The sequence below is a fragment of the Penicillium vulpinum genome, assembly GCF_028829585.1.
Source record: "Penicillium vulpinum strain IBT 29486 chromosome Unknown utg000004l_segment0_segment0, whole genome shotgun sequence".
NCBI classification, from domain to species: Eukaryota; Fungi; Ascomycota; class Eurotiomycetes; order Eurotiales; family Aspergillaceae; genus Penicillium; species Penicillium vulpinum.
The window spans coordinates 3,692,492-3,708,989 of NW_026643244.1; the positions used below are offsets into that span (position 1 = coordinate 3,692,492).

The window sequence follows — 16,498 nt, forward strand, 5'->3', positions numbered from 1 at the left end:
ATAACTATTAGTATTGTTATTATCATCAAAAGAACGCAAGAGTGCACAGGATACTGAGCAAGATACTGACGGTAGACCCGAAGAGCGGGTTTTTATTTAGCTGGAGTTCCCTATTGTCTTATATTATATAGATAGAGCAGTCAGAAAAGACAACTACATACCAAATCCTCATTCCTTCTCTCGGATCGGAGACGCAACACCATCCAGACGAGCTTGAATAGTCTTCTCGTCAAAACGCCCACTATCACCCACATAATTGCGTAGAACCTCATAGGTCATAAGCCGCCGAGGTGCTTTGCGACCTGTCATTAACTCAAACTGAGCAATGCCCTGTTCAGTCACATTCTCCAAACCGTCGGATAGGACCCAGGGTCGTCCAGTCTCGCTACGAACTCGGCGCATTTGTCGTAGAAGTGGTGTATCGAGGGGTTTATAGGCCAACTATATCCAATTAGTACCGTATGACAAGGAGTACACACATCCGGGGGAGGTGGCAAAGCTCACCTCGAGTATCACACCCCCCGTAGGGCTCCCAAGCCACTGCACAGGCATCTCAAAGTTCGCCGGTGGTTCATCTCGGTCCGGATCAGCTGGCACACAAGATGCAACAAGACTAGGCTGAGCAGCGTCCGCAGGCCAGTCTTCCTTTAGCGACGACAAGACACAAACAACATCAGCCGAGTCCACCTGCGACGAGGCCCAGGAGTTAAAATGGCGTGCCACTTCCTCAGCACGCGACTGCGTGCGATTGTAGATGAAGATCTTCCGGCACCCCAGTCGGAGCATGGCGTAAATGGCGGCCCGCGCCATGCCGCCTGCGCCAATGACGAGGCCTGTTGTTTTTGCGCTGATAGCGTTGCGCGGCGAGAGATGTCGCCTTATGCAAGTCATTATCCCGACCCAGTCGGTGTTCTCACCGTACCAGCCCAGCACGCGCCCGGCTTGGTTGCGTCGGCTGGCTTGTTCTTGAAGTGTGTACATTGTTCCATCTGCATGTCCGCGGAGCGGCATGATTGTGTTGATTGCCCCAATGGCTTCGGCGTGTCGGCTTTTTGAGGCGAGCCTTTGGTATACCTGTACGCGCCATGGCTGCACGATGCTGGATCCCCCGAAGTGCGGGTCTCGGCCCAGTTTGTCTAATACTGTGAGAGAGGGTGTGTCTGGGATGCTGTAGGTGTGGCCCATGCCGCAGTGTTGGTGTGCGGCATTGTGCATTGCCGGGGATAGACTGTAGGCGACGTTCTCCCCGTAGATGTAGAACTTGAGCGGGTCGAGCATGTAACTTTGGAAGAGTGCGCCGACGGCATCGTGGGAGGTGATTTGCGGGTCGTGCTTATTCTCTGTGGACTGGGTGATTGCTGGGTGTGTTACTGCAGTGAGGATCGAGTTGAACACTTGTGAGGTGCGCCCTAGGGCGCCGATGTTATATGCGATGAGCGGTGGGTGATCTCCCGGGAGTGATCGGATTTTATTGCAGAACTCAATCACAGCGGCATTGTCCTCGCGCTTTGTTGCAACTCGGAGGAGGCGAACAAGCTGACAGCCGAGCTTTTCAGCTTCATTGTAGATGGTAACGCAGCCCGCGCTGTCCCATGTAACGGGAGAAGATGGTTCAAACACCTGTTGGCCGATGATCTTGGTATTCCCACGACCTCTGATAGTCCCAGCCAGCCGGGATGTGTCTTGGGTCAGGTCTACAACGAGATATTCCACACCCAGACGTAGACCGTGCTCGAGAATGTCAAAGTAACGTCTAGGCGAAGAGAGGGCTGGTTCTGAGGAGCCGATGCCGGTTGGGGAGTTGTCAACTGAGAGAATCACAGGCGTTCGCGCATTTCGACGCAGGACAGAGACCTGTTTGCTGACAATGGCTGCCATGTCTGGGCTCCAGCGATCGACACACAGCTCGATGGCATCTCCGCCAGACTCAAGCTCGGCCAGGTTGACATTGTCGGCGATCAGATCTGAAGATCGCACGAAGATAGCATGTGTAAAAGAGCGCATTTCTGGCGGTGTCTCTAGCAGAACGAACGGCGAGTCATAGCTCGAATAGTTCACATCGAGTCCAGTAATGAACTGCACAAATCGCGTAAAATCCTCTTTCACCTCTTGCAACTTGAAAGAATAATCTACAGACCGGCGATCCGGGCTCCCATCGTCTAACGCACGCGTCCGATCTTCAAGATTATAGAATTCAAAATTCGAACACATCCGATGCATCGGGTCCCCCTCCCGTAATAACCGCATTGCTTGGTCCTCCAACCCAAGCAATTGCTGGATGCGATCGATATTGCGCAACAGATGCACCACTGGGTTAGACCGGGCGTAGCGACGTAGATGATCCTGCACAGGTCGCGTCAGACTGGCCAGTCCGCACTCCATGACGCAGCCCGTACGGTGGTTATCCAGCATCATCTTCAGGACTTCGATGTCGCGGCGCTGGAACTCTTGGCTGCCATACCGCTTGAGGTATTCCTGTCGCGTGATGCCCGTTACCTCTCGGAAGTAGTGGTCTTCAGTAATGAAGCGTCGCTTTAACGCGGTCGCGGCGACGAATCCTAGCGACCGCTTCCCGCATCCGCGGATGCCGATCAAGACAAGGGATGCATTCGGAGCAAAGGTGCGAGGGGCGGACTGGGCGGACTGGGCGGACTGGGCAGACTCGGGGCGGAGCATGGTGGGAGAGGAGTCTTTGGTGGCACACGCGGAGATATCGGACTTGACGTCGACCGTGGGGGAAATGGAGGGTTTAGGATCGAGCATGGTGAGAGGCGATGGGTCAATTGGGGTCTATGTCGAGTGAACGAGCGCCATGATCAGATGCACTCAAGGCATAGAATGGCATTCAGAGATATGCGGGGAGATGTCGAGAAGGGATGGGCGAGACTGCTCATGCGGACAATAGACAGTAGAGACGAGGTATTTCACAATATGAGTATGTCAGTTGTGGAACGATACCACAGATTATGTGCCACAGTTGGCGTCGGTGATGAGAAATTTAGTATTGCCGGCCAATTTGTTTCCGGTAAAAGACTTTTCCACCAGTTCCCGGCAGGTCTGAACATTGAAAGATGCAACATGGCACTATCCGTGAAGTTGATTGAAATTATGTACCTAGACCACTTCCGTACTAGAAACTGAGGCAACAAGAGGCTATTGTATACTTGTGTACTATTATTCAGCTCATAGATGTGGGGTACTTGTCAACAGAGGTCTAGACGTCAAAATGCAATGAATTGGGATTATACTAGTAGAGGTTAAGCTCCAGCGTTGAGAGTAATATTTATAACTAATCTTAGAACCTTCACATTGCCTTCAATATTCCAATTCAATGCTCGTGTTAATGGTCATGTGACCCCCTTTGTCTAGATAGTCTGATTATCTCCTTTCCTCCCATATGCACCCCTGAACTACGCGTTTTCTGAACTATATGATTTCGAAGTAATTCCATATTCCAAAACTAGACAGGGTAGTTTCTATTTGCAGCTGATATGGACGATCGAACTCACGTCCTGGATAGCGTGCATCTCGAAGAGTCCAGTGTTTTGGGTAAATGAGATAGCGTGCCTGATTGATTAGTCGAAACCATACTGACATTCTACAGCGGAACAGGAAGGGCTTGGGCCAAGAACCACCATAGCCATAAACCCGAGTGCTACAGTGCATGTGGTCTTTCCCGACTCTTTGTTCTCCCATTCTCTGCAACTTGTGACTCCGCCATTCATACATCGGAAATACTCTGTCGAGCCAAGTGAGCCATGGCGAATGAGAAAAACCGTTCAACCTCCTATCTTCTTCCAATCCGACTATGGATTGGCAAGAAACTCTTTGGAGCAGACAAGCTCGGACCACATGGAGTCCAAGTCAGCCCCAGCAGAATGATCAAAGGGCCTTGCTATATGCCGGAGCTAGAGGCCATGAGATACATTGCTGAGCACAATCAATTCCTGTCCCTAAAGTTTTCAACGCCCACTATTACGATGATAGGCTCTATATCGAAATGGAGTATTTCCGTGGAACAAGCCTCGATATAGCATGGAACCGCGGCCACCTATCGCAAGACCAGAAGAAGTACATTATCAACCAGGTTGCAGGCTATATTAGCCAGCTTCGGAGACTAGAACCTCCACAAGAAGGAATAGTTGCATCAACAACTTTTGACAAGGCCTTCGACCACCGACTCGGATGTTGGAGTTTCGGGCCGTTTAAGAGCCATGAAGGATTCCATGCATACATCCGAGCGGACGTTCCCCCAGAAACATTCGGCCCAAAGGTCACCGAATGCCACTCCCGCCGTTATCGAACTTGCTTTACCCACGCAGATCTCGCCCCTCGGAATATCATGGTGGATAATGGGAAAGTCTCTGCCATCGTTGATTGGCAATTTGGCGGCTGGTACCCGGAATATTGGGAGTATACCAAGGCACACTACGGTCCGATAGATCAGCCAGAATGGTATAATGGATTGGCAAACGCTTTAGAAAAGAGATATGATGACGAGCTTGAAGCTGAACGAATTCTTTGGAGGAAATTGGATGACCCACAAACTTTCTGGCGAGGAAGGGAGCATCTCATTCCGGGCCTTGCGTGACAGGATCGAGACAATAAGATCTTATTCAAATGCCTAAGGCATTCACCTATATAACAGGGTCTGCTCTCTTCCAGTCCGCCCGTTTTCCATAGTAGATCCATCATAGCTTCCTCTCCCGGTCATTTATATATATACACACCTCCTATAGGTCCGAGGTATTTCACGTTTCACAAGTCACATACGCCGACTAATGTAATTAATTCTATTGGGTGTAGACTTGGTGCGGTGTACACGCTGATCCGCGAACGCGAGCGTCTCGTTCATAAACCGATCAAGGTCGAATTGCTCCGCGAGACCGTGCTCTCGGAGCTTGAGAATTGTGCGTAGGTAACCTCATTGGGCACCTTGCCAATCATGACCCCTCCAAGAAGGCGACCGCTCTGTTCTGGGTCGACATTTGCTTTCTCTCGAAAGCGCCAATTGCCTTCCTCATTAAGATTGACCCTTCGCACTGGATCGATGAGAGCTCCGTCGCTCACGTCGAAAGCCCAGCTGTCTGGCCCCTTTGGACTTTTGGGGGAAATAAGAATCCCCCAATGGTAGGCTGCATAGCCGAATCGTTGCCTGTTATCGCCGACAGAGAGAGAGAGAATCGCGATGATGCAGCGAAACGAATACCTGGCGTTTATTGCTCATGATGAGATATGCCAAAGGCAATTCAACGACGATTCAAAGAAAATATTCTCGAATTGATAATGGACTATATCTTTATTTGAGAATACTGGCTGTTATATATACTCAAGTTGTTCAATGTATAGATATGAAGTTTATACTATTTTTAGCACCTGGACGCTGAAGCAGCTGTTGTAAGAGCTGAGAATCCAAATCAAGAATAGATGAAATCTGCCTTGCTTCAACTAAGCCGCCTTCCAAACCTTGGAATCTTTTTCCAAGCGACAATGATACGACCCCTGCAATAGCCAACTAATCGAGGGGTTGTTCGCTGATGGTCCGATAAGACCCAACCAAGCCATTAACAATGCGCGGGCACATAATTATATCTTAATTTGGGGTTTAGCAGCCGCTAGGGGCGGCGGTATGCACACTCCCCAGCCTGAGATCAAGAATGAATCAACAGGCTGCATCAAATTTGTCTCGGGCTAGATATTTGATACAGTTCTACATGTGTCAATACTGTCTTTTAAGCCCTGACACGGCTAGCTCCATATACTACTGAGGACGTCAATACTGAAAGAATTACTCCATAGTACGGAATAACATTTTATACATGATGATCTTTGGTTTTATCTCCAATATTGTGTGTTTACCCACCCCAATATCCGTACTTATGCAGAAAAACAAGTGCCTACATGGAGACCGAAGGCCAAAAGACAAGTCCCACTAGAGCGAGGGATTAGAAAGGTAGGATATCCGATCAGGACAGAAGACTCATAGAGTTATTACCTCATTGCCCATATTATCAATATTGGAGCTTGCACAACGTGCTCACAGAAGGCTGAAGTGGTCGTGGCTGTGATAATGATTCAAACAGGATTAACAAAATGGCATAAAATTAGGAGACCACTAGCAAATGCATAGCGTCAATGGAGTGGACTACGGAGTACTACTTCGTAATGCCCTTGCAATGTATTCCACAGTGGCGGCTACAATGTGATTGTTCCAATTCGCGCAGAGATGATAGCCAATCAACCCCTCGAGCTACAGGTCATTAAATAAGCTCACTAGTACTCGGTACTCGAAAACTGTTTCGCACCTAATGCATACCTAGATTAGTTGGGTGCTCTAGACTCTTTGGGCGACATTTAGTCCTAAATTTGATTCCCAGCAGTTATTCTAGGAATATCATGTACTATTTACTTACTTCGTGGCGTCTGCTTAGTAGCGCATTTATGCTGTATAAGATCGATAGCCATACAGAGTCTGTATTTCCAGATTTATTTTCCACTTTCCCGGTCCAATAATCCACTCATAGGAGCGCTGCTTTTCTCGGATAATAGCAAAAATTATTCTGCAGGACCCTACTCCATGGGCGAAGTAATTTATAATGCATAACAGGAAGAAAATACATACTATAGAAGAAGCAAAGTTGCATCGGAAGTACGGAGTACTAAGCTTGTATCTGGGTGGTTGGCGTCGATCGACCGTATCGGAAGAGCCAGTTAGGGCTAGCATTAACACAACCCCCATACTGTGGTGATCATGAGAACCTACAATTCTCTCGACTACAAACTTTATATCCGTCACCACGATCCCCGTTTGTTAAAGCGGGGACATACGGAGTACTATATATATCTGACTAGATCAAAATGACATGACTCATTTGGTGCCTCTAGTTCCTTGGCATCAGCACTAAGCCAACACCGCCGGCACCTGTCAGAGTTTACGCTAATATTCCCATTAATATTATGTTGCCGAGCGAACTAATTTCTACTTTGTATACGTTGCCCGACGCGTCTAGCTATGGGATCTGATAATGGCTCAAACAGTGGCCTAGAGCGTCAAGGGTCGTTTTTGGGAAGACTCAGATCTTACGAAGGAATACAAGTCTGCGCAATCGTGGCTTCTGTTGTGCTGGGGCTGAATCTCATCTTGGCGGTAGTTGCATTTAGTATTGGCTATTCGACGTCGAGTGAGAGTGGGTTTTTGACTGTGCCGCTCTATGAGGGTAGTTGTTCGACGACAAGGAAGTGGTCAATTGGACTGCACTTGGTGATCAACGGACTGGGTACACTTATCCTGTCTACGAGCAACTATTGTGCACAGTATCTAGCTGCACCCACGAGAAATGATATTGACAAAGCTCATGCGCGTGGATCCTGGCTCGATATTGGAGTACCCAGTCTCCGAAATATATTCACCTTAGAAACAAAAAAACGAACCCTATGGGCTCTCTTAATGGTTTCTACACTTCCCATTCATGCATTGTTCGTTATCGTGTCCCACAGAACACAAATTGTACTTCTGACTTGTGACTTTCTTGCAGCTATAACTCCGTACTTCTCAGTTCTCAGAGCTCGAATGAATACAGTGTCCTTGTCGTGCCATCAGATTACACTGGTAGTCGGCCCCTGAGTCTTCCTAATTCCTCCGAATGCTTCCAATCCCGTATGCATCAATCGCTAGCCGACTTCAACCTGGATATTGCAGATGGCAAATTCGATATTCTGTCAAAAGAGCAGTGTTTGAACACATTTGCCGTGAACTACCTCCACGGCCACCGGTCCTTGGCTGTCTTGTCAAAAAATCTGACCTGGGACCTGCCAGAGCCCGTCAAATTTGCGGCGAATGCGAACACCCCGTCAGACTATGAATCGATCGATGCACGGAGCCCATTTTCTTGGATGTGTGCTTCACGCGACAACTCTGTGTGCACCAAATCAACAATCCGGAAGCAAATGCCTGATTGGAAGATCCTGGCATCCGTTTTAGAGGAACCAACATGGACCGTGACTGCACCTTGGGACAATGGCTCTATGACATATACTCAAGACAACTACACAAAGTGCAGCAACGAGACCTCATCTTGCTTGGAAATGTACTATTTGGCCCAGTTCCTTTGGGGAACCACGGTCACCCCGCCGGGTGGAATCTTACCTGTCACAATGCCAGATCTTCAACAATACCTTGGATCAACTTCTGTGTGGGGAGACAGGATTACTTGGGCGAAAGAAGTAACCTATCAGCAATCTGGCTCGCAGTGCTCCAGATACCAAATTTTGAACACGCCTAATACCATTGGTTACTTTGATTATCCATCAATTGGACTTTACACCGTTGATGGGTGTATAAGTATCAAAAGCGAGGAAAAATGTCGGCTCCTTTTCAGCCCGACATTTTCGATTGTGGTACTTGTGTGTACGGCAGTCAAAGTTGCTTGTATTTTGTTTGTCTCCCGTCGAGAACGAACTCCCCGGCTTTTGACCGTTGGTGATGCCATTTCGTCTTTCCTCTCAAACCCGGACCCATTTACCACTGGATGCTGCACATCCTCAAAATCCGATTGGATTAGGCGCTCCAGACTGGATACGGCGGCTGGACATAGATATGAGGGGGTTGGCCAGAGGTTAAACACTCGTACAAGGCGATGGTGGCAAGCTGCTGCTATTAGACAATGGGCTTTTACGCTTGGTCTGTATGTTATACACCCCTCTAAGTGGTGTATTGGACTATATACTAATGTGTAAATGACAGATCTTTACCATGCCTTGGCGTGGCAGGATTTTTACTTCATCGTGGTTTGCAAGATGACAGGCTAGATTCGGTCGGTGGGACAGACTGGTCTACTCTTTGGAGTCTTGGATTGGGTTCTGCTAGCCCTTACACTTTGATATATCGCGTGCGCTCTACATTGCTTGGCAATGTTCTTCTGGCCAATACCCCTCAGCTTCTTCTTTCCGTCTCATACTACTTATACAATTCTACCTTGACTGCAATGCTCATGGCAAACGAATATGAGAATTATGCGATTAAGGGGATGCGCCACAATTCCACAGTTGAGACACAGATGTTACCAGCAAAAGGACTTCGTGTATCGAGTAATCGGAAAGGTGCTCAGCGGTCATTCTATTTCCTCAGTCTCCCATTCCGTTACAGTGTCCCGCTCATGTTAATCTACACTGTGGTACACTGGCTTCTGTCTCAGAGCATCTTCTATATCCAGATTTATCTTTATGATGCAGACATGCAACATGATCCAGACTTTGACGTTGATGCGTGCGCGTGGTCACCAACTGCTCTCATATTCACCATCATCGTTGGGTCTTTGATGGTCATGGCGCTTTTGGGTCTAGCGATGAGACCTTTTCGTTCCGTTATACCACTTGCTGGGAGTTGTAGTGCTGCGATCAGCGCTGCTTGCCACCCACCGGAAGATGATGTGGATGCAGCACTGCGGCCTGTCATGTGGGGTGAGATTCATTCACCGAGTAAGCAGTCCTCCACGGATTCTTTGGTGCCGTTTGCGGTGGCCGGAGAAGTTCACGAAGGGATGAATTTGCTCGAGATGCAATGTGGAGCGAAAGGTACGCAGGGCCTTCCACGCTGCACTTTTACATCTATGCGTGTGGAGCGGCCGACATTACTCCAGACATACGAATAGGCATGGCTACTAACTCACTGCTGTATGGCCCACCCCCGTGGGTTTGCATGATCACAGCAAAATTGCCAACATGAAATAAATGAATGGTAAATGAACCCATCCTGGCCGACAATTTATATGCCCTATTCGTCAAGAGTGTATATTTACCCGAGTTCATTTGGTAGAGTCTTAAGAACAAGCGCACTCCTGTATAATAGAAACAGTTCCTTGTGTTTATATTAACATGCTCGAAGAAAACAATCGAATATGTGCTCTCTAAATTCCTAATTGGGTTAAGCGTCGGCTTTAGTCGGGCGTACGTCTTGAATGCCTTGATGCCTTAATGTCTTGATGACTTGGTGCCTGATCAATTGAAGGTTAGGTAGTTACTCAAACTAAGTAACTCATTGTCTCGTAAAATATATCTATTTCCAGGACTCCTATACGGACATAATATATAATTATAAGCAACTTCATAAGCATCTAACTAAACGATCTCGGGAATATGTGGAATATTTGTGGGGTTGGAGATCCCCCGATTATTCAGAAGTTCGTATCCCGAACTTCACGTCCGAGATCCTCCCTTGGCCTGCCTATCTGTGACTTTTGCCGTGGAGGCTAGTTTGATTAGAGTCTGCTCCTCCACTTTTCTTTTTCTATTTGTGGGCGATCTTACTCTTCTTCGACTCCGTTCCGAGTCTCGGCCTTTGTGTTATGTAGCCCGCGCGACCTTACATTACTTTCAACCTGACTCCGGTACGATTCAATCAACTCCGAATTAAGACAGAGCTGCTGCTAGTCCCCTTATTTTCTCTACATGGCGCGTCCCTTGCGCCAATAACTCCTCTTCATGGATGAGGGATCAGATAAGGCCCCTCGGCGCAAGAGGGTCTCCCGAGCTTGCGATCGCTGTCGCAGTAAGAAAGTGAGTCGCGTCCGGCCATTGCCCTTTTCTCGCATGTCTCACTTGCTCATTCTAACATATTGGAAATTATAGGATAAATGCGACGGTATTCGCCCCACTTGTTCGGCCTGTCAGGCATCGGGCCAGTCCTGCTCCTACGATCCCCATGCGAAGAAACGCGGTCTCCCCGAGGGCTATGTCCGTGGCTTGGAAAAGCTATGGGCGCTGTCGATTTGCAACATAGATGGGTTCGAGGATACTATGCTGGCCATGCTAGGAAACACCGCCGAATCCGCTGGTCGTCGCGAGAAATTGATGTCTGTGTGGTCGGACGATAATGCCTCTGAGAGTTTACACGAATCCTGGAAAACGAGTCGGCTGTTTGGCGCGCTGGAGAAAATGCTATCTAATTCCGAGGCGCCGGGACCGGTGACCGGGAAGCGATCGCGTAATCAGCAAGATGATGGCCCCGATGGTCAATGGGGATTCCGAGTAACGCGCACTTCCACCCCACTCGGTCCTGGTGCTCCGCGTGTAGTTGAGCCTTTTGCCTCATCGCCGGGCGGAAAGAGACCTCGATTATCGAAAGAGTCAGATGGTCGGGGTATCATGGGACCTAGTCCCCATACACTGCAATTGCCGCCTCAGACGTCCCAACTACTCGATATCTACTTTGCGGTCACGCATTCATGGTTTCCCATTGTCGCCAAGCATAACATTCTCCGCGCTTCTTACCTTTACGCCAATGCCCCTTGCTGTATTGCCACGACTTCACCCGGGTCCGGCGATCACGCCGCCTTGTGGGCAATCCTAAGTTACACTATCACTCAATTGCGAACAAATTCACGGGCTGGTCCCGCTGGAACAATCGCCCTGGCGAAAGAATACTATGCTGTCTCGCGAAAGCTCATCCCCACGGAGAAAGAGCGCTATGAACCTGGTCATATTCAGGCACTGCTGTTGCTGACTTTGGTGAAAATGGGCCTTGAAGATTGGACCGCGGCTTGGCTGTTGAGCGGCCAAGCAGTGCGCATGGCGACTGCCATGGGTCTTGGAACTGTGTCAGACAGCCGGCGGTCTGATGAACTCAGACAGGGCAAGGCGGTCTTCTTGGGATGCTTTGTAGTTGATTCATTGCTCTCCTTCCGTCTTTCACGGAGCCCAGCTATGCCTCCGAGCGACCTCACTACGGTGGGACTTTTAGAAGAAGATGGATTGGAGGAGTGGAACTCCTGGGTGGACGTTTTACCACCCACGGGTGCTCCACAGGGCAGCAAGAACCCACCGCGCCGAGGACCCCTCTTGGCTCTGAGCTGCTTCAACCGCATGGTTGAGTTGGCGAGCGCTCTCAATAAGATAACCCGTCACATGTCTTCGGGATACAATATGGCCACCTTTGCGCAGCAATTGGTCATGGAGCTTAAACAATGGGATGACTCCCTACCGTTGGGATGCCGATTGATTGGACCGGAAAGCATATATCCAGAAAGGCATTCAGCCTTGCTTCCCCACCAGAGCTACTTAGGGCTGACATATGTCGCTACCCTGCTTTGGCTCTATCTTCAATTGATATCGGGTGAGCAGGGGTTGCATCGTTCACAGCGCCCAGCCACAGAGGGGGCCAAGAAGCTCCTGTATCGAGGCCTTTCTATGGTCACCCAACACTTGGAAAATTTCTCCGTGTGCGGTCTTCCACCGCTGTTCGAGCTGAGTCTTCGCACAATTGCAGAGCAAGCGACCAGACTCCGGGCCACTGACTCATCAGATACCTTCCCCTTCGCCAGGTGGGCAGACGAGTTCCGACACAAGACGGCAGCTTTCGCCACCACATGGCCAGCCTATGGATCTTTGGTTTCCATCATGGAGAGGTGGCAGCACTCCAAAAATGTTGGGGGGCCATCCACTTTCCCGGGGGCAGTCGGTCCCCCATTTTCGGGTACACCTATGGCAGGCTCCATGCAACCCCCAGGCGCAGCTCGCAGCTTGCCCTTGAACGGTGAAGGAGATCACACCTCTTCTATTGTTGGCATTAGTATGCCAGTTGATGGGCAATCTTCGACCCCAAAAGACACAATAATGGAAAACACAGATCTAGGCATGATGGACGTGTCATTACACCGCCAAAGGGAACTACCATCAACCTTACCAGACAAGATTGCTCCGCGCAACAGAGCAGATTCCGTGTATGGCACGGCCAACGCCCAACATCAATATCAACAGCCGCAACCCCAGACCCCCGACTCAGCAACCTCAAACCCAATGATGCTTGGAAACACCGTTACCACCGGCGACATCGACGCCATCTTCAAAGACCTTGCATACCTCGATACCACTGAATGGTCCACGAACCGCGAGGCTGGTCTGAAGGATTTCGGTTTCTTGGACGATAGCACATTCCAGGCTTTCTGCCATGATCCGGATCGTTTGGGCGGATCACAGCCACTGGTTCATCCGCCTTCCATAGCGGATATCTGGCCCCCGCCTGGTTTCTTCCCAGAGACCTTCCAGGAAGTCCCCGAGGAGTCTATGGGCGGCTGAGAGATCTCGATGTGATCTTGCCAGGTAGCTTTTAGAGACTATGCTACTTTAGTCCACCCCATCTCCCTAGGAACGTCACCACTCGTTTTGGCCATCTCACTGGCCTTCCTGGCTGTCTATAGACTTCTCCTTGCTTCCAGGCGCATTTGTCGCCTAAGTGGGACACGGTGAGCTATTTGACTACATAATAGCCACCCTCCGAGCTAAGTCCAGTGCTTAGTATCAAATCACCCCGCATGAGATTGATCTCGGTGACTCATACTCCAACTATCAGACTCTCGGTACAGGAAGAACATTCTTGTTCGTCCTTCACTAGATACTGAATGCAATCAAACAAACCATGTACATACTATACCCGCGCTGTAGGATATTTTAAAGTCCAGCGCATCTCCACATGTGGGTGGAAGCCACACTACCAATGAAAGATCCCATCGAGTCGATATTTTCTATGTAACTCTTGACACATTGCTATTCTTTCTCTATCCAAAAGGCCCAAAATATATCCTCTCCAACTACCTAAATCCTCCCTTACCAGATATTCCCAGCCGTCTGCTCCCTCTCCAACTTCTTAACATTAAAATTCCTCCAAAACCAAGTACAAAGAATACAAAGCGGCACAAAACAAACCCCAACAATAGCATCCCGCTCAGCCGTCCCATCCGCATACGACATCTGTTTCACCAAATCCGCAAAGATACTCGCCGAAAGATGTTTACTTTCCTGTGGCAGACGGTTGTGCAACTCCGTCTCGAGAATATTATTCCACATCCTGCCAGCGATGGCAGATCCTACAGCCGCTCCAATCGACCCGAATAACCCCCAGATCGCGTTCACGACAGCGATCTCTTGGTGAGTCACCGTCGCCATTACAGCTAGTTGTCCGCACACCGTGAAGAGACAGCTGCCGAGTCCAACGAGAATTTGGATCATTGTTAATAGCCCCACGTGTGTGTCGGGAGTGCGGAATGGAATTAGGAGGGCTGTTCCTAGGAGGAAGATTGGGACACCAGCCACGGCAGTCCATTTGAAGTCGCCGGTCCAGCTTATTACTCTGGGAGGGGAAGGTTTGTTAGGCTTTGTATAGAAGGTAGGGAGTGTGCGAAGGGTAGTGGGCTGGGTGTGCTTACAGGCCAAAGATAGGGCTGAAGATAAAAGAGGTCAAGGAGAAAGCGTTGAGTACATAGTTGGCTGTCATGATGTCAAGTCTGTTAACGACTTGTAGGTACGAGCCGAAGTAGCTGTTCCAGGTACTGTGTTTCGGGTATTAGTATGTCGCTGAATTTGATGAAAACGGCTGGAAGAGACTGGTACTCACAAACAGGATATAAACATCACGCCGTACAGCATGCACGAGCCAATCATTGTTGCGTTTCTCAGATACTTCCACGTGAGGAATTGAACCGGCGAACAGTATGGCTCCCAGATGTAGAATGCGGGCATGCACACTACGCCCAGAACTTCCATCGCGATGATATATCCGGTCGCCCATCCCTTGGGGCCGTATGAGGCGATGCTGAACGGAATCAGGATTAGGGAGAATGCCGCTGTGATCAAGATGATCCCAATAACTGAGGAATTTACACTGTTAGCCACACGTCGAATAAAAAACAGGCTATATATGGGATGGGTACATACCATCAAACTCAATAAAATAGTGAGCGATGGTCTGCCACCAGACACGCTCAGAACGAGTCTTCTCAAGAGCACCACTCTTCTCAGCCCGACGTTGCATAAACAGCATCACAGCGATGACGGGTATAGAAACCCCAACCTGCATGATAGCGAACGCACCGAGTGGCCAGTGGAAGTCGAGGTTTATGTAGAGGAGTGTGGCAATTTCCGGGCCAGCGAAGGTACTAGCAATACCCGGTGTACCATTCAGGTCGAGCATAATCATCCGGTTCCTGAGTGAGGTCATATCTGCCAGCATGATGTCCACCGCATAAGTCAGACCAATGTGGCCTACCCAGTACAGAGTGTGTGCTGCTGTATACATCTCCATGCTTTTGCATGTAGCTTTTATGATCAGACCGATTGTGACGAGAACAAGCATGATTAGGAATCCCTCCACACGGCCCCATATATCGATGATCTTGGCTAGTGTTAACTTTGATGAGCTGCCCAGGATGGTTGAGACGACGCTGACGACTGTCAACAAGCCGTGCTTGTTGAATGAGGATGTTATGTAAGGTTTAGTGCGCTTTCGACTGTGCTTAGGAGTGCGTCTACGAATGCTACAAGGTAGAGCCTATGTTGTGGTGGAATTTGAGTTTTAGTTTCTCTTGCTGTGGGAGGGGTAGGAGGGGAGGGGAGTTGTGAATCCAGGGCAGACTTACAGAATGAACATGAGAATGAGCGTCTTGGTCGACCATGCCGATATAATAGTTCTTACTCGCTGCACACCACCCTAGAACTCGTTCGCATCACGACCAGATAGGTCGGCCTTATCATCAGGTAGATTTTCCATGCCCTGGTGAACTTCGAATCCCGCCATTCTCTCAGCATCACGGCTGGTACCGGCCGATGTGACCTGATCCGATACGGTTGTCTTTTCCATTGCAGTAAAATAGAGGCAATCGAGGGGCCTTTCCAATTATCAGAAAGCAAAGTTGTATCAAAAAGGCCGCCGCCACTGGAGGGCAGTCGATCAAGCTATAAGGGAAATTTCCGGTTTAACTGCCCAAGCAAGTCCAAAATTCCAATCAACCACTTCCTATCAGATCATTTGATAAGAATCAACATTCCCATCGTCTAATCCGCAAGGAATTTGATTTCTTTGGCGTCTCAGTAAGGTTTTGCCCCGTGGGTCCCCCGTGGTGTGGCCCGGGAGTGGTTCAAATAAGGACGGCAATATCAGACACGCGTCTACTTAACTTCCACCTCAAGGGACTCTGTTTGAGGTTGAAACTTGCATTTTCAAGGTCATTTCGATATAAACAATATATTATTTCGGTCATGGTATACCGGAATATGGTAAGAATCTTAAGTGAAATCATTCCAGATTGGCGAAGTAACCGGCAGCCTCGTTGGGTCAGAAATTGCGCGAATATCGGAGGTAATCAAAATATTGATCTTGGTCTTAGAGGACGGTGCGTTTCTCTAATGCAATGACTGATGTAAGTCTATCTCACATCGCTGAAAATCATGCTGCCTATCTGAATAGATCAGATCTTCCATGTTCACTAAACGATATCCGGTCTTTCCCACTGTAAATTCGATGCCGATATGCCTATTCATCCCCCGACCACAGCTTCCGTTGGGATGAAGCCAAGACAGACGCCAAGCAGGAGAGATCTGCAGTGTTGTCTGGTATTTGGACTTGGCCCTCGGGATGGTCTCGCTCCGGGCAAGTGGATCTCTCAGGCGAGGGCGGTTTGCGCGATATATCTTGGACGAATACACCCGTCGAAGATTTCTCGCGATGGAG

At 49.1% G+C, this 16,498-nt stretch overlaps 6 protein-coding genes across 6 annotated transcripts; 3 read left to right on the forward strand and 3 right to left on the reverse strand.

Moving 5' to 3' along the window:
* Window positions 1-168: 168 nt before the first annotated feature.
* Window positions 169-2,763, reverse strand: N7479_009890 (repressor protein; the record flags this gene model as incomplete). Its single annotated transcript, XM_057257583.1, has 2 exons — window positions 169-441; window positions 505-2,763. 2 exons carry the CDS (start codon window positions 2,761-2,763, stop codon window positions 169-171), a joined length of 2,532 nt encoding a protein of 843 aa, XP_057105041.1.
* Window positions 2,764-4,000: 1,237 nt separating this feature from the next.
* On the forward strand, window positions 4,001-4,591 carry N7479_009891 (uncharacterized protein; the record flags this gene model as incomplete). Its single annotated transcript, XM_057257584.1, has 1 exon — window positions 4,001-4,591. The coding sequence occupies one exon, from the start codon at window positions 4,001-4,003 to the stop codon at window positions 4,589-4,591; it is 591 nt and encodes a 196-aa protein (XP_057105042.1).
* Window positions 4,592-4,851: 260 nt separating this feature from the next.
* On the reverse strand, window positions 4,852-5,227 carry N7479_009892 (uncharacterized protein; the record flags this gene model as incomplete). The annotated part of the gene is made up of 2 exons (XM_057257585.1): window positions 4,852-5,094; window positions 5,210-5,227. 2 exons carry the CDS (start codon window positions 5,225-5,227, stop codon window positions 4,852-4,854), a joined length of 261 nt encoding a protein of 86 aa, XP_057105043.1.
* A 1,785-nt stretch (window positions 5,228-7,012) lies between these two features.
* On the forward strand, window positions 7,013-9,650 carry N7479_009893 (uncharacterized protein; the record flags this gene model as incomplete). The annotated part of the gene is made up of 3 exons (XM_057257586.1): window positions 7,013-7,476; window positions 7,536-8,684; window positions 8,744-9,650. 3 exons carry the CDS (start codon window positions 7,013-7,015, stop codon window positions 9,648-9,650), a joined length of 2,520 nt encoding a protein of 839 aa, XP_057105044.1.
* An 829-nt stretch (window positions 9,651-10,479) lies between these two features.
* On the forward strand, window positions 10,480-13,071 carry N7479_009894 (putative C6 transcription factor; the record flags this gene model as incomplete). The annotated part of the gene is made up of 2 exons (XM_057257587.1): window positions 10,480-10,554; window positions 10,627-13,071. The coding sequence occupies 2 exons, from the start codon at window positions 10,480-10,482 to the stop codon at window positions 13,069-13,071; spliced, it is 2,520 nt and encodes an 839-aa protein (XP_057105045.1).
* Window positions 13,072-13,599: 528 nt separating this feature from the next.
* Window positions 13,600-15,628, reverse strand: N7479_009895 (Major facilitator superfamily domain general substrate transporter; the record flags this gene model as incomplete). The annotated part of the gene is made up of 6 exons (XM_057257588.1): window positions 13,600-14,122; window positions 14,199-14,321; window positions 14,387-14,639; window positions 14,707-15,319; window positions 15,408-15,478; window positions 15,499-15,628. 6 exons carry the CDS (start codon window positions 15,626-15,628, stop codon window positions 13,600-13,602), a joined length of 1,713 nt encoding a protein of 570 aa, XP_057105046.1.
* Between the last annotated feature and the right edge of the window lie 870 nt (window positions 15,629-16,498).